This window comes from Miniopterus schreibersii (assembly GCF_964146895.1).
Source record: "Miniopterus schreibersii genome assembly, chromosome: 5".
In the NCBI taxonomy this organism is placed as follows: Eukaryota; Metazoa; Chordata; class Mammalia; order Chiroptera; family Miniopteridae; genus Miniopterus; species Miniopterus schreibersii.
In genome coordinates, this window is record NC_138106.1 from 35,353,311 (window position 1) to 35,378,353 (window position 25,043).

At 43.9% G+C, this 25,043-nt stretch overlaps 1 protein-coding gene across 2 annotated transcripts in view; it reads right to left on the reverse strand.

Moving 5' to 3' along the window:
* Positions 1-25,043, reverse strand: part of MCF2L2 (MCF.2 cell line derived transforming sequence-like 2) — a 168,865-nt gene that overhangs the window by 28,866 nt on the left and 114,956 nt on the right. Inside the window, exons 16-22 of one of the 2 annotated variants that reach the window (XM_081139235.1) lie at positions 14,361-14,427; positions 13,135-13,250; positions 11,941-12,010; positions 7,853-7,945; positions 7,067-7,159; positions 3,298-3,369; positions 903-1,046 (exon numbers count right to left, since the gene is read on the reverse strand). In XM_081139235.1, the coding sequence (XP_080995361.1) occupies positions 903-1,046; positions 3,298-3,369; positions 7,067-7,159; positions 7,853-7,945; positions 11,941-12,010; positions 13,135-13,250; positions 14,361-14,427 (655 nt within the window). The remainder of the gene's footprint in view (positions 1-902; positions 1,047-3,297; positions 3,370-7,066; positions 7,160-7,852; positions 7,946-11,940; positions 12,011-13,134; positions 13,251-14,360; positions 14,428-25,043) is intronic. The other variant, XM_081139236.1, reaches the window with a different exon arrangement.

Genomic DNA, 25,043 nt, shown 5'->3' on the forward strand with positions numbered 1-25,043 from the left:
CAGTGGCCACGAGCCAAGAAATGTGAGTGTTTTTGTTGTTGTTTTTTAAAATGGAGAAGACAAGGGATGCATTCTCTCCTAGAGCCTCCAAAAAGGAAGGCAGATAGCTACTTTGATTTTAGCCCCTGGTGAGACTGTGTTGTACTTCCTTCAGCCCCATGGAACTGTAAGATAATAAATTGGTGCTGTTCTAAGCCACCAAGCTCAGGGTGATTTGTCATGACAATGACAGAAAACTAATATTCCTGAGTTGAAGTCTAGAGTACTTCACAGTGAAAACTTCCAGCTGAGTATTGCTTATGTTCCAGTCCTCAGGCGGACACACAGCCACAGAGGGCAGTTTGCCCGGAATGCCCAGGACTGGCCTGCCCCGGACTGACGCGAATGCTGGAGCCGAGATGGCTCGGCGTCCCAGCATCGCCTCTCTTGCTTTTTCCTTCAACCATCTGGGTTAAGGGATGTACAACACATGCTTATTGGGCCTCTTCTGGGGTCTGAAATGCAAAGTGGGGTGAGACTTTAACTTAGGACCCATTTTCAAAGAAATTTTCATGGAGAAAATCTGAGTCAAGAAGGGAAACCTTTTAATATTTTAATAGTGCCATGAGTCAAAATAAATTACTCTTTTAGCAATTTCCCCTGCCCATATATATATTGGCCCCTGAGTTCCTGGTTTTGCCAGAGCACAGGTCGGTCTCAACATTCTGGACCACAAGCAATACAACCCAAGGTCCCGGAAAACACTGGGGCTGCTGGGAACCTCAGAGCACAGGTTCGCTGACCGACGTAGGCCACTTTCCCAGAGTCAGATTCCTTTACCATAAACCATTTCTCCAGCTTTGTTACACCGTGCCTGCCTCTCGAGCGAACCCTCCCAACGGTTGTTATGCAACATAACATACCGGACATCCAGTGACTGCTGCCAGGTCCACGGCCAATTCACAGGACTTGATCAGCTCCCCCATCATGGCCACAGCCTGTCGCAGTTCAGCCAGGAACGCGGGGTCCTTGGTCCTCGTTGGCTCGTTCTGTGGAGACCAAATGCCCTGTAGGAAATCAAAAGGTAAACCATCTACCAAGCGAAGAAGGAAAACAGGACAGAGAGAAGGAGCCACGGATCCAGCCAGTATGAAGTTTCTGAGAAGGTGGGCACACTGGCCTGTTTCCCTGCTCCCAAAGGATGGTGGCTAAAGCTATCTGCTGCTGGCTATCACCAACCATGCTTCTGCGGAGCGTACTGATGAAGAACGAAGTTGGCAAAATCATGGGCATTAGACTCCTGCTCGATAAGACACATACTGAACTCTTTTGAAGAATGGAAAAGCCCAGCCCCTTTCAATGGACTGCCCTCTGCGTTATACCCCTACCCCTGGGGTCTGTGGAAAAGCACAATCTGAGCCCGGCCGGGCGTGGCTCAGAGGTTCAGCGTCGACCTAGGATCCGGGCGATCAGGGTTTGATTCCCAGTCGGGGCACATGCCCGGATTGCGGGCTCGATCCCCAGTCGGGGGCGTGCAGGAGGCAGCCGATCAGTGACTCTCTCATCACTGATGCTTCTATCTCTCTCTCCCTCTCCCTTCCTCTCTCTGAAGTCAATAAAGATATATTTAAAAAAAAAGAAAAGTACATTCTGAGTATCAAATTCCTGTATTTAATGTGAAAGTCGTATTCTTACGGGTGAAATTATACTTCAAACCAGCCCAAGAGAGAACACTTTTAAACTCCCATAGAGACAACGAATGGGCTGCCGTGTGGAGGTTGACTAACGACTGACAGGTGAATGCTGTAAGGCTGTATTTGCCACAGTGAATCTCCCCCAGCTCTGCCCTCCCTACTCCTCTCCCCCCCAGCCCTCCCCACATGCAACTACCTTTAAAGATGCCAAGGAAGTCTGCAGCTCCCAAACGGGAAGGCTCAGCATTAAATGGAAAAGCCCAAACTGCTAATTCCAGAAACCAGTGTTTCCACTGTTACCACTGTGACACTTAGGACGTAAAAGGGATGATTGTTTCAGCTTGAAAGGCTTTTGTTTAGGTTTTCAGTGTTTCATTCCCTTGCTATCTACATAGCATATTTATGTTATCCAGTAAATGCAAACAAAATGATTTTAGTTTCTTCCATTTTTTAAGTACATCAATTTCTACAACAAAGAACAGATAGCTTTTTGCTGCCCCGTGTAGCCCCCCTTCCTGCCCTGTACCGCACGATGCCAGCGAAGGCTGTGCATTTCCTTACTCTCGGCAGGAGCACTGGGGATTAGCCTTTCTGGACCAGGGGTATGAGTGACAGGGCTGGTGAATGGAGCAGAGCATGCTAACTCCACTGAGCATGTGCCATGGATTCTTACCTTCTCCCTTGTAATAAATATGCTCTAGTCCTGGTGAAAGACAGCAGACTCTTACCTGGCTTTGTAGTAACATCAGTAAAGGGTTAAAAATTCTTACACTAGGCATCTTCCTCTTTACCCAACACTTAAAACTCAACTTCTTTTTAGAGACTAAACTTCTCCTATTCTTTCTCCTTCCTGGTTTTACGCTGGCAATGCAGGACTCAGAAAAAGCCTTATGAAGAACATTACTAGGCCCCTCTAACTCAGGCTAGCTCCCCTTGCTCCAGATGATAAACTTACTACCTGTGTCTTGAGCTTCTAGCTTCAAGGGGTCCCCATCACACATTCGGAGCAGAGAAGGCATGCAAATGACTGCTAATCTTGAGACACGCACCTCAGGTTTCTCTTGTTAAAACGGGAATATTTAATAGGAGATTTAAAAGAAACCCCACTGCTAAACCACAAATTTCTTCCTAAGCTGGTTGGCCACCATTTCCTCCAAGGGAACCTCAGTGGTCTCTCTTAGAATTCACACACATGCACACACACACGCACACACACACACTCACACACACTTTTGGAGGGGTACAGGACATAATGTATACAAATTAGATAAACAAAGAAATAAACACAAATGATTCATAGTCTTACCTTGCAGGAAAACCACAGTAGAGGTTTTAACATATTTACTTTCAGTATTTTATGTATGCATATTACACATGCCTGTTTGTATTTCTGTAAAACATTTTACTGTGAAAGGAAGAAAGTACACTTATCCTGCCACAAATCCCCACTTTGAAACTGGCTTTCATTTTTCTGCTTTTTCCTATGAACTACGAAATATATACAATTTTTACAAAACTTAGACAATAGAGATCTTAAGCAAGGAAAACAAAATCTTCATAAATCCTCCCACCCATGGACAAATACCATGAACAGTTATATAAAACAGTATTTAGCATCCAGTACCTTAGCCGAACATCCTTCTAGGTCACCTGGGTCTATCTTCAGATTCTCAGGAGACTCAAAATCCAGCAGATCCTGCATTAACCCAAAAAGCTCATTGAAAAATCAAAAAGTAGAAGGCCAACTAAATGTACTGTGCAAACGATCTCCAAACAAATGCTAAACTGACTGAGAATGTATGCAAATTTGTCTGTCACAAGTAAGAGGCAAAGAATGAATGATACAGTCAGCACAGTGTTCTTTCCACACAAAAATCATATTGGACACATTATTTTGTAGCCTGCTCTTTCTTAATCAACAACATATCATGAATGTTTATTTTCTCATGACATTATATATTTAAATTTTTTAAAATTTTTTTAATTGATTTTTTTTTTTTGGAGAGGGAGAGGGAGAGTGATAGAAACATCAATGAGAGAGAAACATCATCGATCAGCTGCCTCCTGCACGCCCACACCCGGGGATTGAGCCCACAACCCGGGCATGTGCCCTGACCGGGAAGCGAACCAGTGACCTCTTGTTGCATGGGGTGACACTCAACCACTGAGCCACACAGGCCAAACGACATTATATATTTTTAAAAACATGGTTTGGATTGTGGCAGTGTTGTATCCTATACATAAACCATAATTGATTAATCTCCTCTGTTTTTAAATACTTAGGTTCCACAATTTTTCCTCAAGATAAATTCCTAGAAGTACAACTGTCAACGTTAAGAGTTTTGATGCAGATGTTTAAAGTGTACATCATGATGATTTGATACATGTATGCATTGTGAACGGATCCCCCATCTAGTTAATTAACACATTCATCACCTCACATATTTACCTTTTTTGTGTGTGTGAGAGAACATTTAAGTCTACTCTTAGCAAGGTGCATTATACGATACAGTGTTATCAAACTTCAATATTACGATACAGCCACCATGAGTTACATCAGACCCTCAAACCATATTCATTTATAGCTGTAACATTTAACAACCTCTCCCCATTAATTATTTCGTTACATAGTAGCCTATTTAATTTTTTAAAACAAGAAAAATGAATGCTGCTTTTATGATATGTGTTAGTTTATACAGGAAATCAGCATGACCATCTATTCTAGAATAGCCTTGTAATAAGCAAAACTTACAGTAAACAAATATTACACCATTTTGCAAACCATATCTTAATTAAACAAAATCCAGGCAAGAAAAAATTTTCTACATTAAATTTGATAGTTTCCAGCCCTGACAGGTGTTGCTCATTGGTTAGAGCACCTTCCCCTGCACTGAAGGGTTGTGGGTTCAATACCCGGTCAGGGCGTGTGTATGAGGCAACTCATCAACGTTTCTCTCACATTGATGTTTCTTTCTCTCTCCCCCCTCCCCCTCTCTATCTCTCTCTCCCTCTCTCTCTCTCCCTCCCTCCCTCCCTTCCTCTCTCTCTGGAATCAACAGGAAAAAAATGTCCTCAGGTGAGTTTTAAAAAAAAAAAATTGCTGGCTTCCATCCACCACTTAACCTGTTTGATAGAAATCATGAGCTCAGTGAAAGTGAGTTCTTGTTGTCCCTAAATCCACCTCTTTCTAATATATGCTTATAATAATATGTTAATAATGTTTAATTAATGTGCCTTGACTCAACAGACATTATGTACTAAAACAACTCTTGGTCATGACAATTAATTTTTATAATATCTCAGATAAGATAGTAAGCAGTTTATAGATCGCTCTGTTTTGTTTTTCCATTATTTCCTGTGAGCTCATTAATGAGCATGCTGAACATTGCTCACATACCTTGTTCATATATTTCCCCCAATTTTTCATGTGTCTGCTTTTAATGGTATAATCTATCATTCCTCCCCCTTTCTGTTATACTTAGAAAAGCCCTTCCACACCAGGATTCTACAATCCTCTCTAAGCCATGAGGCAATCGATCCAACATCCATGCTGTAGAATGAGCGTGTTCCTCAGGGCGGAGAAAACCACAAAGTCTTCCTTTCTCCACGGTGTGCCGGGTTTTAAAGCTGTGTTCCCAGGCACCCAGCGAGCTTCTCTATGGGAAAAACTGGTCGACCCTAAGGGGCCTCCCAAGGTTTTGCACAACTCCCAAGGAATATTTTTTAGTGATTCTGTCTCCTGTTTCCTCAATCAAGCTAACAAAATCTTCTAAGTATTTTAAACATGTATTACCTCATTTAATGCGCCCAAAAAACATACCAGGAAAGTATTATTACTGCCTTCGTTTTCCAGGTGAGGGACCTGAGGCTGGGAGTGGTTACGTAACCCTGAGTTTGAATAGCTGTCAGAGTCGGGGTCCACACCCAGGATAGCTAACTCTGTTTCTAATCACTGTGCCCTACAGTCTTCTGCAAATGGAACTTAGCTCTTGTGCCAACATCTCTGCAAAGGGAAAGCTCAAACCCTCAGTGCCTGATGCAGCCAGGCCAGGGAGTGGAGACCTCCACTTAGGTCCCGGCCCCTCCTCCCTGGGCCCAGTGGGAGGACTTTGTGACCATAAGGATGGGACAGTCAGAGGCAAATGAGTATCAGAACATGTGAATGCTGTGTCAGAACATGCTCACAGATGCCACTCATTCTGGGAAGCAGTGAGCCATAATCACTCCCACACTGGCCTGGCGTCTCCATGTATAAAACAGCAGCTCCCTGGGGGTGAGTGCCAAGCGAGCTCTCTGCACATTACTCACTGCTTCCTCCTGCAAGCAGGTGGCCCTGGTATCCTCATTTTACATAGGAGGAAACCTGGGCCTAAGAGGTCCAGTAATCCCTCAGCTGGTAGCCGCAGAGCCAGTGCAACCCAGGCTGGGGCGGCCGAGGCAAAGATGGTAGGGCTAACTTCTCCTGAGGACAGAATATTGGGCCATGAGCTTAACCTCCACGAGCCTTGGTTTCTTCATACTCCAGAGCCTGTCTGACACCTCTGCTTGTGGGATTAAGTAAAAAAATATTCCTGGGAAGTTACCAGTAAACAGCAGCGGCTCATTTTTAATTAAGAGATAGTAGCTACTGGGCAAGAGCTGCATATAAAAGTTAATTTAAAACACAGCTGGGAGAAGTGGCTCAAACCTTTCCCCCAGCTTACACGTGGGGAGGCAGCCTCACAGAGCCTCAGTCCTGTTGGGGTGTCTGGAGGTGCTCTCCTGCAGGTGTGCTACTCTCAGAGAGAGAAAGAACCAGCTAGGGGTTCTGCAAAGCACAGTTCATTCTGTTGTAATGCTCTTGAGAAAGATGCTTAATCTAAAGGTGGAGGCAGATGCTGCAAAAGGAGAAAAGACTACAGCTTTGCCCTCTCCCTTCCGCTGTCTTAACGCAAGTAAAATAGTGACGTTGGGGAAAATCACACCTCTTTTCTGAAATGTGATTTTGCCTCATCTGTAAAATGGAGCAGATAATACTTTACCTGGAGATATCTTACAAGGGAGTAGAGGCCCAGCTGCCTCCCCCCCCTCAGTTGCTGGCAGTATGGCCACAGCCCTTTCCTCACTTGGCCCCCGAGGACCTCTCCTCCCTTGAGCCAGGCTCCCTAGAGATTCAGGCCTTGACTGCATGTTGGACTAGCCGGGCTCCCAGGTCCCTTTCAATTCTATGACTCCTTGGTCTTACATCTCATTGAGAAGGGCAGCTTTAGACTTGGAGGGCAGAAAAAATGGAAAGGATAGCTATTTTCACCTTGGAAGACAGAAATCACAATTCTGCATGTCTAGGGGAGAGGGCACTTTAGTGCATTCATCTGTTTTCCCAGCACAGAAAAGCACTGTCTCATTGACTTTACCTTCAACAACATCTGGTATTTTATGAGTCTCTGGCTTGGTCCTCTAAGATATTTAAAAAGAGGGAGATTGTGGCCCAATTGGCGCTGGCATACCTTTAAAAAACAAACAGAAACGACATCAAACAAAACAAACAACACACACAGAGAACAAAAGTGGTGGCATTTAAATACAAGAAATGAAATGGGCTCTTCACGGATAAGAGGGGCAGCTGTGTCGCCCAGTTTCATAACGTTACGGAGTTGTTCGGTCCTTCAGGAAGAGCGTGTGAAATGAAAGGAAGGGGAAAGGGGACAGCTTGGCTAGTATTTTTATAGGCAGCTGGGGAAGCAGGGCCATTTATTTATTTTAGAAGGCAAGCCCACTGGAAGACAGTGGGCATTTCAGATCCTTCTGCATAGGAGGCAACCTGTCTTTGAGTTCGGGCGGGGTGGGGTCTATTTAGGTCATTTTGAGTCTGGAGGGTGCATGGTGGCTTATTGATATCATTCCAGGGAGCCCCAGTGTTTCATCCTTTGGACTTAACTCCATTTAAAGCCCATCTTAGAAGAGGACTCCGGTTTTCGCACCAGGCTACAGCTGCTCCTCACAGGCCTACCCCACAGTGACTCAGGGCAGCGTAGAAACTTCTATTGTGTGATTTCAAAATAGGAGAGGCTTTTAATAAACATAGCTCCCAACGCCAAACTCCTCCGCTTCGTTTACACTTTGGATAGCTTTAAAAATCTGATGCACAAAACTTGTCCAGGGAAAACAATTTGTGGGAGACCTTGTAACCTCAACATTACCCCAAGGTAGGCGCAGTCTTGACATTCTCCCCAGATTGCCCTGGCTCGGGGCAGATTCTTATGGTATTCAAAATACATCTGAAGATCTTCTCTCTGAGTGGGACGAAATCCGAACAAATCAATCAGGCAGTAGTTCTCAGTAGCTGAGTAGGATAATACAGTTTATTCACTCATTCAACAAGCCGAGTGTTTCAATGTGAGAAACTGGGGAGGCACAATCAGTGGCCTCCCCTGGAGTGAGCGCGTGACGGGGCGGGAAAGGGGCTATAAACACCGTAAGTACTAAATCCAGATCTAAACAAAGAGCCGTGGGAGCAACTACAGGACGTCCACAGACAGGAGCCGGTTTTGATCTGTACTGTTCCTCCTCTGCTCTTTACTCAGGACACCAATGTCTCCCCCAAATTGTTATTCCCTCCCAAATAGTTGTTTACTGAGTGAGAAAACGAACACCCTCTCCTTATTACCATTACCATGACACCAATTCTAGGGGGGGAAAAACTAAGAGAAACAGAGAGAAACACCCCAACAGAAAAATGTGGCAGTTTAGACAAAAGCATACACACAGATCTAAACCGTGTGGGCAAGCCCCACGGTGGCGGGCTCTGCCTCGGGCATCAGCTTCGACAGGATCCCCAGAAAAAAAGGGTACGCGGCTGTCTCAGAGCCGGAGATCAACAGCGGTTCCAAGTGCCTGTGTGACCTTGAGGCTGTGAGGGGGACATGCATCTGCCAATATCCCCGATAGAAAGGACACCCTAAGCCCATGAAGCCAGCTGCAGATTTGTCTGCTCCGCCAGGAGAACCTAGTCCGCGGGCGCTGGGCTTGCCACAGAGCCTGGGAAGCTCTGGCAGAGAGGCCCACGGGGTCACTTCCTTTCAGGTTTCTGGGTCCCCACTTCCCCCTAAAGGCCAATTCTTGATGTCCTTCATGCCGACATGGGCTCTTTTCCCCTCACAGTGTCAGCTCTGTCTAGTTTACTGCTAAGCACCCTGCTATGGTGAGCTCCATTTCTGTACCTCTTCCCCTCTCCCGATGGATTGTCAGTGGTCATTTCACTACAAGAACTATAGCAACTCTGTCTTTTGTACTCTCTCCACACACACACACACACACACACACAGACACACACACACACACACGCACATTAGAAAGAGAGGTGGCCCTTGAGAAATGTCGTTCAGACTGGTTAGGGAACTAGAATAATAATTCACATCCTAACAACAACACACCCATTATGCATTCACTCAAAAACTATCTATTGAGTGCTTTTGATGTTCTGGCCCTATGCAAAGTACATTTGTTCAACTCAGTGGCTCCCAAAGCATAGTAGCCTAGACGTAGGAAAGATTTCTGCCATCCTGAAGCTAGGCTTATAAAACATTACAAATTGTGTCAGAGCACAAAGACATAGGCCTTTAGCTCCTAAAAGAATTCATGGTTTCACTGCTTTCAACACTCACCACCAGGAGATTCCCAGTAGCTGAAGGAGATTTTGGAGATGCAGCTTCCCACCCAATGAAAAATCCTCAACAGTCAGCCACCTTTCCCCAAACTCTCCCAGTAACAGAGACGGACCTGGTTCCCTCAGAGGATGCTGAGCTGAAACCTGCCTTCCTGAAACCTTTGGTTATGTGTCTGCACTTTGAGCAACATAGAACATTATAGGCCTTCAAGTACCGAAATACAACTATTGAGCTACAGTAACTATTGACCTCAATTTGCTCTTCAGCCCAAAATTCGTTAGAGAAAGGATGTGCACTAACCAGCAGCATGTGAAAGTGCTGATACCCTCACCTCCTTATAGAATAAATCAGGGGGCTAAAAATATTGCTACCAAAAACTCATATTCACACAGGGAGACATGATGGCTTATGAATTAAGACTGCGGGCTCTTGGTGGTGGGTGGTCCAGGTTCAGTTCTTGGCTTTGTCGGTTACAAACTATATGGCCTGAGGTCAGTTTTTAACCATCCTGCACGTCAGTTTTCTCATCTGTTAAGTGGACTTACAACAGCAGTCAACTCTTATGGTTGTTGTGAGATCAAATGAGATGATGTATAGAAACCTCTGAACAAATGCCAATACATGCAGAGTAGCTATTGTCGCAGCACTATTTTTACTTTGTAGAACCCTTTGCATGCATTATTTTATTTGACCTCCACAACAACGTTACCTGTTGGTATTATTAAGCCTGTTGTATGGAGGAAGAAAGTGGGACTCCAAAGGTTTAAGGGACTTACTTGAGGTCATGTGGATAGCAGCTCGATATAGATAAGAAATTCCGATTCCTGAGTCCCACCCCAGTGCTCTTTCCATTGAGCAAACGAAACCCCAAGTAAACCACTGACAAATATTATTCTACATAGAGCTCAGCCTCTGGGGCAGAATCTCCCTGGGTGCAATAGGCTACTGAATCTGATTAAAGTACTTGGTCAGAGCAATATTTCAAAATTCCTATCTATGATTAGTGGAATTCTGCAAATACTAGTGAGAAAAGGTAAACAGCTGTAGTAAATAAAGGATGGCAGGCCCAGCTCATTGGCTAACAAGTACAGGTCCTTGCACAGCAGCAGCCAATTTCCTCAAGGATTCTGAAAGATTAGATAATTCCCGTTTTAAGATAAGACTTTATTACCTGTATTTTGTCTCCAACATCATAAACCATATAGGATTATATGCAGTTTGTGGCCTGGGTTAATGATTTCTAAGGTGTTTCCCAGCACTGGGGACTGTAAAAATCTTTGCATAACTGCAGGAGATGAATTCTTCCAAGAAAAGGTGGTTAGTTGGCAAGTCTCTAACCATTTCCTCATGCTTGGACAATTTTTATTTGATGACATCCATATTTTTCCCCCCACAGGAATTAGGTCCTTTTCTTATTCAAAAATGTAAATGTCTTTGCAATAATGACATAAGCATTTATAAAATATTTCTAAACTATGAAACTGGGTTTTACATTGGTGCTTTGATGAGCGCAAAATTGCAAAGTACTAAAAAATACTAATAATGCTGTAAAAATAATTCAAAAAAGGATATTAATCAGATTGAATACAAAATAGTTTTTCATGTACTATCTTGAATTCCAGCTCTTGATGAAAAGCCTGTGATGGGGCTGTGTTTGGAAAACCCAGACAGGGCCGGGGAAGGGGCCCTCTAAGCTGGTCAGGAGCCCTAGGGTTGAAAGCTCTGTTTTTCCATTCTGTCAAATACCTTGAAACCTAGGGATTTTTGTTTGCTTGCTTTCAGTTTATCACAAGTTCCGCTCTTAAACTTATCAGCCATAATTTGGGTTGTTTAAAAATTTGGAAGTTGCTTGATCTGTTGTCTCAGGTTCACACAAAAATAACAAAACCAAGGAACAGAATGAAAGGAAGCGCTGGCTGGGAAAGGGAAGAAACGGGAAAGGTTTAGGAAGAAGAGGGTGCGGGGATCATCTGCACAGTCCTGCTGTGGGAAGGAGAGCACTTCTCTGTGTCAGGGCCCAGGGAGCACCACCCTCCCAAACAGCCTATTTATTGCCCAAAGCAGGGGTGGAGAAGTCGGAGAGGGAAGGGGAGGTAGTCAGAGGTATGTTGTTACAGGACAGGAAATCAACAGATTGGGTGCTAAACATCAGAGAGGCTGTAGATTTAACATTTTCTAACCCCCTTCTATGCTGTAAAAGGTAAAATGGAAGTCAAGACATTTTCAGGGATTTTTAGTTTCACATCAGTACTACTTCTCTTGAGCACAGTGATACAATGAGTGAGGAATGTAAGTGTGATTCTGGTCCTAAAAGAGTTAGGTTAGTCATTCTGGGCCATTCAGGATCACCTGCTTTGGGTTGCCTGGGGGCCAGACTTTCATTTCCTTGGGCTTTGCCAGAAGCCAGGCCTATAAGTGGCTCCCATCTATCAGTGTGAGCTCAGTCAGACTGGCCTTGTCTCACACCGCCTGCAGGCCTGCCAGGGACTCCTGCTTTGCATTCAAAAGGCAGATGTGTTTTCAGACCATTGGCATTTCCTCAGCCCTAGCCACTTACACAGAAAATTAAGGGCTGGCTCGAATCACATGGTTATTTTGGATTTTGGGGAACACAGACTTACTCTCTTGAGAAAGCAACGAGCCAGAAGTTCAGGATTTTCAGTGCACTTTTCCAATTCTTTTAGAAAAGTCCTAGGGAAAGAAAAGTATAATAATGCTTTTATAAAATGATTTTTACATGCATTAAACTTTTTTTTAAAGTAAAATCATATAAGATTTTCAGAGGTGCCTAGAAAAGTGTTGTTTTCCAGACTTGACTGCTCTTGACTCACCTTTAACATGCTGACTTGGAAGAAAAAAGTATGTTCTGTGACATTGTGAACACTCCCTGAAACATCCACAGCCGCTCTGCTAATTCTGAGCAGCAGCCTCTGAGAGACTGGATGCCCCGATGGCTTCCGCCACCCGATAATGATGCTAATGAGAACTGCTGCTGTTGCTGCAGCAGTGCTGCCATCGCTGAGGGCTTACTGTAAGCCAGGCATAAGCCAAGTGCTTCACAAGCAATATCTCACCTAATCCTCCAGCAAACCTTGCGAGATAGGCTTTCATAAACCTGTGGCTCAAAGAGGCTGCATAACTTCTCCAGGGAAAGTGGCAGAAATGAGATTTCCATTTCAGTTTGGACAACAGGCCAACAGACATGAGATGTGGTTAGGAAACAGCTGAGGTTCTTTTCCCTTCCGGCAATTAGATGTGTGATTTTGGGGGGTCATTATAGTGAGTAAAGTGAGGTTTCCTCATCTGTAAAATGCAAGGGTTGGAAGATGGTTTCCAAAGTCCCCTGGTCCTCTGTTTCTCTAGAACTCAAGCATCCAACCCGCCCTGGGCTAAAAGGACAGCTCGCTGGACCCGTTAGCATTTCTTTGCGCCCTAGTCCCCAGCACTCCCCGTGACAACAGGCATGTGAATGAGAGTCCTGGTCATCTCTGTACCCCCCGCGCCGAACACAGTGCCTGACACCGGCCAGGTGCTCAGTAAATGCTGATGCATAAGCTGAGAAATAAGCAGAAGAACACGCACACATGCAACATCGATGCCTGACCGAGCAAGGACAGGCTCCGCTAATGTCTTCCCTTCTGCCCCAGGGATCGTGTGGCCCTTCTCCCCTCCTTCGTATCCCATCCAATCCACCGACTCTGGACTATTTGTTTAAGCCCGAAAATAATTAAGCACTTTCATTGCCAAATTCCATCAGTCTGATTTCCAGCCTTCTCTTACTTTTATTTTTCCAAATAATTTGAATTACTATATACCTGTTGTGAAATTCATAAAGTTCTCTAATATTCCCAAAGAGAAAGTCCTTGTTGTTCTGAAGAACGTCTGGAATCAGATGCTTCAGCCAAATAAAATCCATTGGAGTGATGTATCCCTGCAGAGGTGCAAACAGGTGGGTTTTACAGAAAGGAGCATGTGAGAGATGATCTGAATTAGCTACTCCAGGGAATAAAACTTTAATAAAATAATTGGGGAATGTGGAACCTACATTTCCTGAAAGCCATTTCATCAAATTATTATTTTTTAAATGTATCTTTATTGTTGAAAGTATTCTAGATGTCCCCCTTTTTTCCCATCAAATTCTTTTGATATTATTCTCACCTGTCCATCTTAAGAAGAAGATGGTGTATTGAGAATGATAATAAAGAGGAATTTTTTATAGGAAGGACAAATATATTTTTTAATGTTTATGTTATGCAGAGTAAGTATGAAAGGAAAAAACTTACTCATCACTTACTCATCACTTTATGACCTGTTGCAATTACTATTGTTTTATTAGATTTCCTTCATGACTTTTAGAAAACTTATTTTATAGGATTATAACCACAGCACATAAATAATTTGTATTGTTTTGCCATATACATTTTAGAATCTACTTGTAAATTTCTACATATATTGTTTTAAATTTAATCTTATAAGCATTTTTCAATGTTGCTCCAAATTATTCAAAATAATTATTTTGTAACAGTTGAATAATATTTCATCTAGTATGTATATCAGACTTTATTAACCATTCTCATTGTAATTGGATATTTGGTTTTCTGATGTTTTGTGGTAAAAAAAAAATTTGATTATAATTTTGTACATATAATTTATTCCTCAAGGTTATGCCCTTAGGAAAATAGGGAAAATACATATTTTCACTGATAAGCAAAAAGTGCTACTTAAAACAATGAGAAACAATTCTCCCGTATTAAATGATCAAAATCATTTCAATGATCATATCCATTGTTGGCAAGCATATGGTAAACCTAGTTGAGCATTACCAGAATCAGTATGAAGTGGCACAGTCCTTTGGAAGCTACTTAGTTGCATGGATCAATAGTCATGAGAATGTGCTATTTCTTCAGAAAAGACACGTGTGATATTGTGAAACCTGAAACCCTGGGGGGAATGCTAGGGCAACTATTTTGATTCTCTTTGTGCAACAAAATTTCTTCAGTTTGGATACATGTTTAATGTCCCCCCTCCCCAATCTACTTACATCAATTATGCTCTTCATTTCTTTTATATAAACCTCTTCAGTCTCAAGCAAGTCACGTATAATGCTCCTGAATCACAGAAGCAGGTGGGAAGAGGAAAGAGAGAGAGAGGGAGGGGAGAGCGATTTTTTAGGATTCTTTTAGAATAATGCTCATCAACAGTTCCCCTTAGTGGCTCACTTACTTAGTCAGCTCATTCTGCTCTATTGAACACCTAAGGCCAAGAGCTCACAAAACCAGACTCTAATCACCCTGATGTTGGAAGAAATGGAAAGGTTAGAAGACTCAAAATCCAAGCGTGCAGCCAGTGAGTGACCTGTCCTCTGGTGGGCCATGGGGGGGTGGGGGTCACAAGGGCAGATGGTGGAGTTAGAAATGCCTGGTTTGGATCCTTGGTCAGGAAGGTCTGGCTGATCCCTACATTGTCTGTGTGGTTCCTAGATTTTCTCTCTGTTTTTCTGCTGTTTCATTGTTCTCTTGGTTCTTTGACCCACATGGGTTAGATAGATGCCAGTCATGCCCCCTTCCTCTGGCACTCGACGTTTCCGGGGGATTGATGCCCTCAGCCAGATGGCTTGAGCTCTGCATCCTTCCCTTGAGGAAAGCATGTCAGGAGTGAGGTGGGCACAATTCTAAGATGGCCCACAAGATTCCTGGCCCCCTGTGTACATATCCAGCCAGTCAATCAAACACTAAATTAGGTGCCGCTGTGAAGGGATTTTGCCGTTCTGATTGGTTCCAAATCGGTCAACATTAAGACTGGTAGAGTGCCCCGGTGGGCCTGTCCTAACCCCATGAACTCTCTAGATCTGGGTCTAGACATCAGAGAGATTGGAAGCATTAGCAGGATTTGACATACGGGAAATTCTCCTGCGCTGGCTTGGGAGGGGAACATGTGGCCAGGAGCACAGGCAGCCTCTAGGAGCTGAGTGTGGCCTCCAGCCGATCGACAGCAACAAGGAAACAGCGACTTTTGTCCGATGGTTGCGAGGAACTGAATTCTGTCACAACCACGTGACTTACAATACTGAGCACAGCCAGCCAATCGCTTGATTTCAGTCTGTGGGATCTGTGCAAAAAGCTGGTCGAGCTGTGCCCGGAATCCTGTCCCAAGGAAATTACGAGCTGAGCTGCTAAGTTTCCAATCATTTTCATGCAGCGCTAGAAAACTAACAGTGAGGCTAGATTCCCACGTCTGCCCCTAGTCAGACTGTTTTCTTTCTCTTCTCAGGCTGTGTGGTTGCACTTTCTTTTTCAGGATTTCTTGCAGGCCTCCAAGAGAGTCTGTGTTTGTACAAGTGTTCATGTATAGAGTATATACATTTATGTTTCCTGTGAACTGCTGGTGGTTATCTATTAAACAGTAATCTATCCTAGTGAATGGTTTCTTTTCCTTTCATAAAATGGACATGGCAAGAGACAAATAATCAAAGAACATGATATAGGAAACTCACACAAAAATGCAAATAGCTATTAGTCTTATGTAAAAAAAAAAAAAAAAGAAGCTCAATACACAGTAACCCAACAAAGACATAGTAAAAAGAAGTAACACTTTTCAACTCCTAAAATGGCAGAGATTTCAAATCTCAAAGGAAGACCAGTTGATGGGGATGTGGAAACACTCTCAGACAACATTGGTGGAAGTATAAATTGGTGAGTGATAATTTAGAAACAGCTCATCAAATTTGAGACAAAAGCTCCTTGACTCAGTAAGTCCACTTCTAAGAATGCACATTGTTATGAGAACCATAGCACTTCAACAACAACCAGATATGTCCCGGAAATTACTTAAATGCTCATCAGTCAATTATGGTACACACATGTGATGAAATGCCACACAGTTGTTAAAATGAAGCCAACTGAGTCATGCTGATATGACAGTCATTTTAAGTGAATTAAAAACACACACACACAAGATGCAGAAAAGTATGCATAGCATGACAATTTGTATAAAAATGAGTGTCCACACACATATATATGTAAAACTGTATCTTCTTAGAAAAGTCATACAAAGAGACTTAAGACATTGTGAACAGTAATTGCTTTGGGAGAGTGGTATTGGAAGCCAGAAGACAGGGAAAAATTTCCTCATTTTACTCTATACCCTTTTACAATATGTGATTAAAAAAAAAAAACTTTAAATATTTACCACTTTTATAATTTAAGAAATGGCTTACATGACACTTAAAAATGAATATTATGGAGGTAATGACATGTAAACCCTATTGGAATGCTAAAAATAAATCCTACAATTGACATATTTTATAGCTCAACAGTTATTGTTTTAAAATCACAATCTTTGTATCTATGAAAGCATGCCATAAGACAAGGCTGATGAAGGATAGCGCTGACAGAGGATACAATTTCTAGAAGGAACTAAAGTAACTAAAAGGTTACTTTAAGATCATACTTAGCAAACAGAGTCACTGAGTAAGAGGTTTCTTTGCTTTTTATAAATCATTCTGAAATGATTGTCAGAAGGAAGTACAGGCCTTCATACCAATCCATTTCTATGAGCCATGACATCAAGCAGGACCACAGCAACAGCTGAGCATTCACAGAAAACCAGAGTACAGCCAGACTCATGCCCTCGTGAAGCACTCGGCTTAAGCGACTTGGCAAGTCCGTTTAAGGATGAATTGATGATTAAATGAAGTCCAAAGACAGAAATAACTAGGCGGTGAGCAGAAATCCATTTTATTACCCAACAGTTATGTAAGGACTTAGAGACTCTCAGGAGTTTTTAAGAATCTGACACAAGCCCAGCCAGGCGTGGCTTAGCGGTTGAGCATCGACCTAGGATCCAGGCGATCGCGGTTCGATTCCCGGTCAGGGCACATGCCCGGGTTGCGGGCTCGATCCCCAGTCGGGGGCGTGCAGGAGGCGGCCGATCAATGACTCTCATCATTGATGTTTCTATCTCTCCCTCTCCCTTCCTCTCTCTGAAATCAATAAAGATATATTAAAAAAAAATCTGACTCAAGGAAATATTCACAACTCAGAAGAAAAACAATCCCTTGTCAGGTTATATCCCAGTTTATAGTTTGGGAAACGGTCTATGGATCTCACCCAGCTGCTTCATTTTACTTGTTCGAGTGCAATGGATAAACCTCCAATAATAGGATGTCCCCTGAACATTGGTCTCCTACATTACAGTTTGGATTAAAAAAAAAAATAATAATAATAATAATAATAATAACCCTCATGTCACTGTTAAGCCATTCTTTTTCCTTTCCTTTGTTTTCCTTTCAGATAATTATAAAATGGGAGAAATTTTATGATTTTACCTGATGATTCTACTTTACTATTCCAAAGCACATATCTTTGTTGATAGAAAAAGACTCTCGAGGACTGAACACCTAACGTCACCAAGTATACAGAATGTGATGAAGAACAGAAAACCTTGGGAGTTCTCAAGTAATTTAAAAACCTTGAAACACCTAGAGCAATTACGTCCTGATGGATATCTACCCAGAGGTGGGGCACTGTAATTAGGATACCAAACGGGGCTGCCCTGCCAGATCAGCCCGCACTACAGCATTCTACACTCCCGCATATTCAGCACTTTGTTTTACATTTAAAAGGAGATCTGCCCCTACCTCCCAGCCCAGGCCAACAAGGAAGAAATAGAGGCAGGATGTGTTTTAAGCCATATCTCAAGATAGCATAAAAACAGAGCCATGGATATCTGGTTCCATTCCACATGACACCGCATGTTTGCCTCAGAGGGCACCATAACCAAGGGGCAAGAATGGAACCTTTTCAAATAACGAATGCAATCTTATTTGGTAAGAAAGATCATTAAAGTACGTACACATTAGGATTTCCTGATAAGTTTCTCTTTGCCCAGGCATCCTAATCTGTTTCTCCTTTTAACCCTAGCCCCTCACCCTCCCTGCCTCCTACTCCCCCAGTTTCCCAGCTCTCCAACAGAAGGGCATCCTTTGGGGAACCAGTTTGTCAGAAGTATATTTTTGCTCATTAATTGTAATCACAATTCATCATCAATTTTCATTTACTCCTAATATGTTAGATCACATCACACACCTCAGAGAGTATTACAGATTTTCCCTTTTTAAAATTAGTTTTCATCTAAGACTGTCTGCCAAATTGGAAGGTCGTCGTTGTCCTTCTCAAATTCTAGAACATCTGACGTAATGGACACTCCCCTTCTTAAACCTTCCTCTTCCTCTGGCTTCTCTTTACTATTTAATCTTTAATCCTCTCTCTGTTTCTTCTCTGCTTCTTCCTCACTTCAGCTCCTCCTCCTGTCTAACGTTGTTGCTCCCCAAGAGCCTGAGCTCGGCTTTCCAGGCTTCCTTCCTTCCTCTCCCCTCATGCTTTGGACTCTCCAGCATCTCCCTCTTCCTCCCGGACCTTCGGTCATGCTCAAGCCCATGTTGCAATCGGCACCTTCACCAGGACGCCCCCCACACCTCTCGGTCACCTCGGTGAAACAGAACTCCTTAGGCAAGAAGGAGCGTGCACACCAGGGGACCTGCCATTCCCTACGGTCCCGCACACGCGGCTGTCGTCTGGAACTCCCTTCCTGCCATCGTGGCTCATGTTTGATCTGTCACCAAGCCTGGTCGTTTCATCTCTCCACGTGCTGATTCTGCACTTCCGGCGCTGCCAGCATGGAGCAAGCTCGCCACCCCCTTCCCTAAACACCTTGGCGCGCTCCCAGCACCTCGTCCTCGCCTCTGAGAACCTGCTCTCCTCAATCTATGTTGCAAACCCCCAGCCTATGCCCGTCCCGAAGCTCCTTCTGCATCACGTCCTCGTGCTCCCTCAGCTTAACATGGCTCTCCAGGGCCCACAGCTGCCGACATTCCCTCCAGGATTTCAAGACTCTCACTCACGAGAGAAGATTCTTGCTCTAAAGGTAAATCCAGACCCGCAGATTCGGAACGGGGAGTGGTGGGTGGGAGTGACCGGTGGAATCTGTATTGTTACAAACACCCAGGTGCTTCTAGTATAGACGTTCTGCTATTCGACTAAGTAATATCGCTCTGATCACTCCTTTTAGCCACCTTTCCCCCTTTAGTTAATCCAGTGTTATCATTATTTTACACTCCCTTCCAAATTCTAATCATCTTGAAAACTCAGTTTCAATCCCTTCTTCCACGAAAACTCTTTCTGACAGCTTCCGCTGAATTTAGTGCTACAGTCTCGTCCTAGCTTCCCAGGCAAGAACAGTTAGATCCTAACACTTACTGGCTCCCTACTATGAGCCAGGCACCATTATAGGCACTTGGGCTAGAGAAATGTACCCTAATCCCAGGCCTTCGTCAGTTCATAGCCTGATGACACACACAAGAGAACCAGTGACTGCAGTGCAGTGTGACAAGGCTCCAGACAGTGAGAGCAAGCAGGTCAGAGAGGAGGCCATAATTAGGCCAGGGGTGGCAGAAGTCACTGCCAATTGTGAGTTGAGTGAAGTCAAGTTTAAGTCAAGTTTCAAAAAGAAAAGAAGGCAGGAGGATAAAAGGGGCAGGTGTGTCTAAGGCCGTGGCCACGGAAAACAAAGTGGTGGAGGGAGCAGAAGCCAGAGATGTAAACTCTACTGACACTTGTAAATTCGTTGATGGGGCTGAGCCAAAAGTCTTGTAGGTTCATAAAATGCTAGAAGCAGATGTAACCTTAAATCCATCCAGTTGGTCCTTATTTTACAGATGAGAAAACAGAGGCCAGGAGCCATGAAGTGACTTGCCCAAGGTCCATGGCTTTGGCTAAAGCCAGTGTTTTCCCCACTACATTACGTTGTCTCTCTTAGCCTATGTTTGGGATGCATCTAAAGTCCTGTCTGCTGATTATTAAATAAATAAAACACAAATTAAATGAAACTAGCATGGCATTAGAGAAATACAGGCTTTCAGGAAAATAGGTTTCTAAGTCTATTTCTACTTTGAATATACAGGGTAATCTTGAACAAGTCACTTTCTTTTTCAGGGTCTTGGTTTCTTCATACGTCCAAAGGTTGAATGATACGATCTTGAGTATCACTCTCGGCCCTCACAGATCATTATTAAATATAGTTCATTCCTAATAAGCCATATTATATGGTCTTTGGTAAATCACATTTTGCTTTTCATTTGCATAAGAAATGAAACAAAGGTCGTAAATCTTTGTATTCACTTACAACCTCAATAGTTAATGTGTAACTAAAATGTGCAGTAGGACAGCAGGGAGAAGGGGACTCAATGGGGCCGGAGAGGTCTTAGAGAAGGTGAAATCTGAGCTGTTCTCTGTAAGAGGTGAGGACTTGGCCAGGAAGACAGGAGGGTGTTCCAGAAAAAAGGCCACATGAACAGGCCACAAAAGTTCTAGCTACACAGGGTCCTTGTGGGAACCAGGCCGCTGGGACAGGGTCTGGAGGGGGAGCATGAGAGGAGGGGGAGCCGGGGTGGAGACGGCTGTCAGGCCAGGCTGCCGTGCAGACTTGGTGCAGGTGCCCAGGGGAAGGTGTAGGAGGCTGTTTGGCCAACAGGGCACACTCCTCTCCAAGAGCGTGTTTCATTAAGCACAGAATAGGTCCTGAGGGTTCAGACTTAGGAAAACATGTTCTAAGTTTTACGTCCCTCTTCTACTTCAATAAATTCCCCAAACTGTACACAGTAACAACACAGGACACAGTATGTGGACCAGTGATTTTCAACCAGTCTGCTGCAAGAATTTTGAAAACATGCAATACCTGACTATTTAGTCAGGGGCACTGACCTCTTTTCCCTTAAATTCTCAAATTAAAAAATGACAACAGCCAACACAACAATAGTCATCCAGTGTTAATGCCATATCTTGAAACATAAATATAAAGGTCATATAATAGAGTTGCATCTTTTTGGTCATGTCGCATAATAAGGTTGCGTCTGATTGGTTAATTCTTGATACCAGAAATCCTTATATACAAGTATGGGTACTGATTTTTTTAAAAGTCACTTTGGAGCAAAAAGGGTAGATAATTACTATTATTATTTTTTTATAAAAAAAAATCAAAATTATACCTATATTTTTGGTGTGCCACAGAATTTTAATAATTAGTTTATATGTGCCATGAGATGAAAAAGGTTGAAAATTGCTTCTATAGACTCATACATTGATCACGCTGAAACCAATGATATTTTAGGCATTAATAAAAGGCCTGATGAATATTAACAGTTCCCTGGTTCCTGGAAGGCTGTTTTTGCTTAATTGCTGCTCCCTCTTCTCTACTTTTGTATCTCAGTTTCTGTATTTTGTCTTACATTAGCCGGATTTGATCTCATTACTTTGATGCGTTTAGGGTTAATTACCTCAAATTGTTTTTGGAAGAGAAATAAATTATTATTATAACTTTGCCATTACTTATTGTCTGATATTGAAGAGTGAGCATCCACCCAGATAAACTACACACAGTAAGTAATGGCAAAGTAATTTCATGCATACTTCATTTTTAAAAGAGGGATTGATTATAAACACAATCCAATCCCATTAGTCCTAATTCAAGTTAATAATCCTGCATTTGTGTAACATTTTAAGCATTATAAAGCTTTTTTTTAAATTGTGGTGAAATATACATGACATAAAACGTAACCATTTAAACAATTTTTAAGTGTACAATTCAGTGGCGTTAAGTACATTCACAATGTTGTGTAACCATCACCAGAACACTTCCATCTTCCCAAACTGAAACTCTGTATTCATTAAACACTGACCCCCATTCCTCCCTGCCTCCAGCCCCTGGTAACCTCTATTCCACTTTATGTCTCTCTGAATTTGTCTATTCTAGGTACTCTGTATAAGTGGAATCATACAATTTTTGTCCTTTTGTGTCTGATTTGAGTTGGCATAGTATTTTCAAGGTTCATTCATGTTGTAGTATGTGTCAAAACTTCATTCCCGTTTAAGGCTGAATGTCTTACATTCTTTATATATATCACATTTTGCTCATCCATTCATCTGTTGATGGATACGTGGGTTGCTTCCACCTTTTGGCTATTGCAAATAATGCTGCTATGACCATTGGTGTGCAAGTGTCTGCTTGAGTCCCTGTTTTCAATTCTTTGGGGTATACACCCAGAAATGGTCTTGCTGGATCACATGGTATTTCTAGTTTTAACTTTTTGAGAAACCATCATACTGTTTTCCAAAGCAGTTGTACCATTTTGTAGTACTTCCATCAGTGCACCAGGGTTCTAATTTCTCCACATCTTATTGTTTTTTGTTTTTTATAATAGCCAGCCTGTTGAGTGAGAAGTAAAGTTGTCTTTTTCAATGTGTATATTATATTCTTTGAGTGATTCAACACCTGAGAGACCAGTTGTCAGGGAGTGGGACCAGGCCACTGTCCCTGGGGCTGTCTGAGCATTTGCAGCCTGGAGGAAAACCTGTGCCAGCCTCACTCCCACCCCCAGTCCTCTCCTCCACCCCCTCCTCCGAGCGAGGCCACCCCATCTACAGTTCAGCTCTGCTGGACCAAGAAGGGTCCCAGCAACCAGGGCCTGCCTCTCCAGGGCTGTCCCTGTCCCTGTGGGGCCCCTGTTGAGGGTTAGAGGGGCACATAGAGAGGTCCTATGTGTTGATGTAGGACATGATCAGTGCAGGAGGTCCCTCCCCTGTGCAGAGAGAAGAGGAAGGAAGAAAGTGGGTTCTGAGAATGGCCTGGGGTGAGTGCCTCTGAGTGCCGTCAGCTCCCTGCATCTTCCAGTTCCAGGTGCACCTAGTATGGCTTCAGCCAGCTGCCGGGTCCTGGAATCGAGGGAGGACACAGACTGTGCCAAACCACAGGAACAGAAGCAAGAGCTGTGGGTGGGAGGGAGAAGGCCTCCAGCGTCAGCTTCGGGGCCTGTGGGCATCAGGGAGAAGTACACTGGGGCCATTGTACTGCGGACGAGGCTTCTGGGAAGGAAAGTCTGAACATTTGATGAATGTGGGAAGCATTCAGCACACCTTCAGTCCAACCAACGGTTATTACGTACATCTCCACTCTGTGCAGAGCCTGTGGGAGAGCCTTCAAGGGAACTGGAGACCAGCAGGACGTGGGCTCCACCCTCTGAGGACTCCCAAAAGGGTAGGGAACACAGATCCACAGGCAGTTTACACAGCGACAAAATGCCAACTGTTACTGACATGCAATGCCCTGGGCTGGGTCCACTGGTCCTTGGGACAGTAAAGTTCCATCCAGTCCCCATTTCACAAACATGTGTTTGGATAATCCATTTTAGATGTGTTAAGCTTAGGACTTATGTGACACGTTTAAGTGAAGACATTCACGAGTGGAGCTCAGAATCTACAGAAAAATAAATCCGGGATAAAGGCAATGGGTGAGATCACCAAGGGGCAGGGGTGGGGAGGAGAGCACACCCAGAAGGATGGGTGGTGGGAGCGGCTGGCGGGCAGTCCAGGAGGAGGCAGCCGAGGAGACGCTGCATGATTTTAACGGGCGGTGCTGTGTTAACAGAAGTGTATCTCCCGAGACGAACCACGCAGGTCCTTCCATAGAGATGGTGATGGGATGCAGCCCGAAGACCCCCTCTGGCAGCTCAGCAGTGAGAGGCGCTTTCTGCACCCGAGGCGGGCATGAGGATGACGGCGGTGCACCCGGCCCACGAGGACTGTGCTCCCTGCTTCACGGACGTTATTGTTACTAATCAGTCTCCCTGCGCCCTTCCAGGCAGGAGTGACCAGGTCCGCTGGCCAGCAGGAAGGTCAGGATCCCAGCCCGTCTCTCTCGCAGCCCGGGTCTTGTGTGAACACTCACCAGTTTCAGAGCACACAGCCTCTGGCGTGTCTGAATTCACAGGACGGGCCTGTACGGGGTCACTGAGGAAATCTCCTACCTAACAGAACCCAGAAAGTGCAAATTACCTGAACCAGTCAAGCCTGGCTCTGTGTTGATATGCTTCAGTTGTGTTAGGTATTAAGCCAGTCAGTTATCGCACCTGTTTCTCCTCTCATTATTTCAGTAATACGTTTCTTTCTCAGGTCTCTTGCTCCCACCACCTCCTGGGTTTTCCTGTACTCAGGGTTCAAGTCTTCTTTCCCCACAACTAGTGATACATGCCCCTCCGCCCTACTCTCTGGTCCTGTCCCCTAGATCTGCTTCTCCCCCTGCTCTTTCTCTGCCCTATCTTACTCTTTCTAAATCTAATGGCAAATTATGATTCCTCTCATTTTTCAAGTTTACCATCTTGATGTTGCAGTGTTCTTTTTCCAGTACTTTCAGTAGTTCTCTAGCACTCTTTGAAGCAAATTCCCGACGGTGAGATTGAAAGTCATTTATAAATCCAATCACAGTGGTTTTTGTTCACATGCAGTGACTGTGGACAAAGAGGGCAAAATGACGCTGTCTTCCTCCTTTGAGACGGTCAAATCAGCGTCACCACTATTGTCTAATCTTGTTTCCAATTAATTTCAAAATTTTCATGCACTTCCTCCCAATCAAAGAAACTGATTGCTTTTTCAAGTCTATCGTTCTCTTTCTCCCCTTCTGGGGGGGGATGGGGGAAATCCTCCCAGATGAACAAAGGCGCCTCCCAGATTGCTGCCCCCTTCCCTGGGTGGCGTGTGCATGTGGGCTCCAGGGCGGGCGTCCTGGGCCACTCCGTTCCTGCTCATCTCTCATTCACACCCTTGCCCTCCTCCCAACAAAAGCCACACACATTCTGTCACCAGTCTCCTGACCTACATTTGAAACTATTTATCTG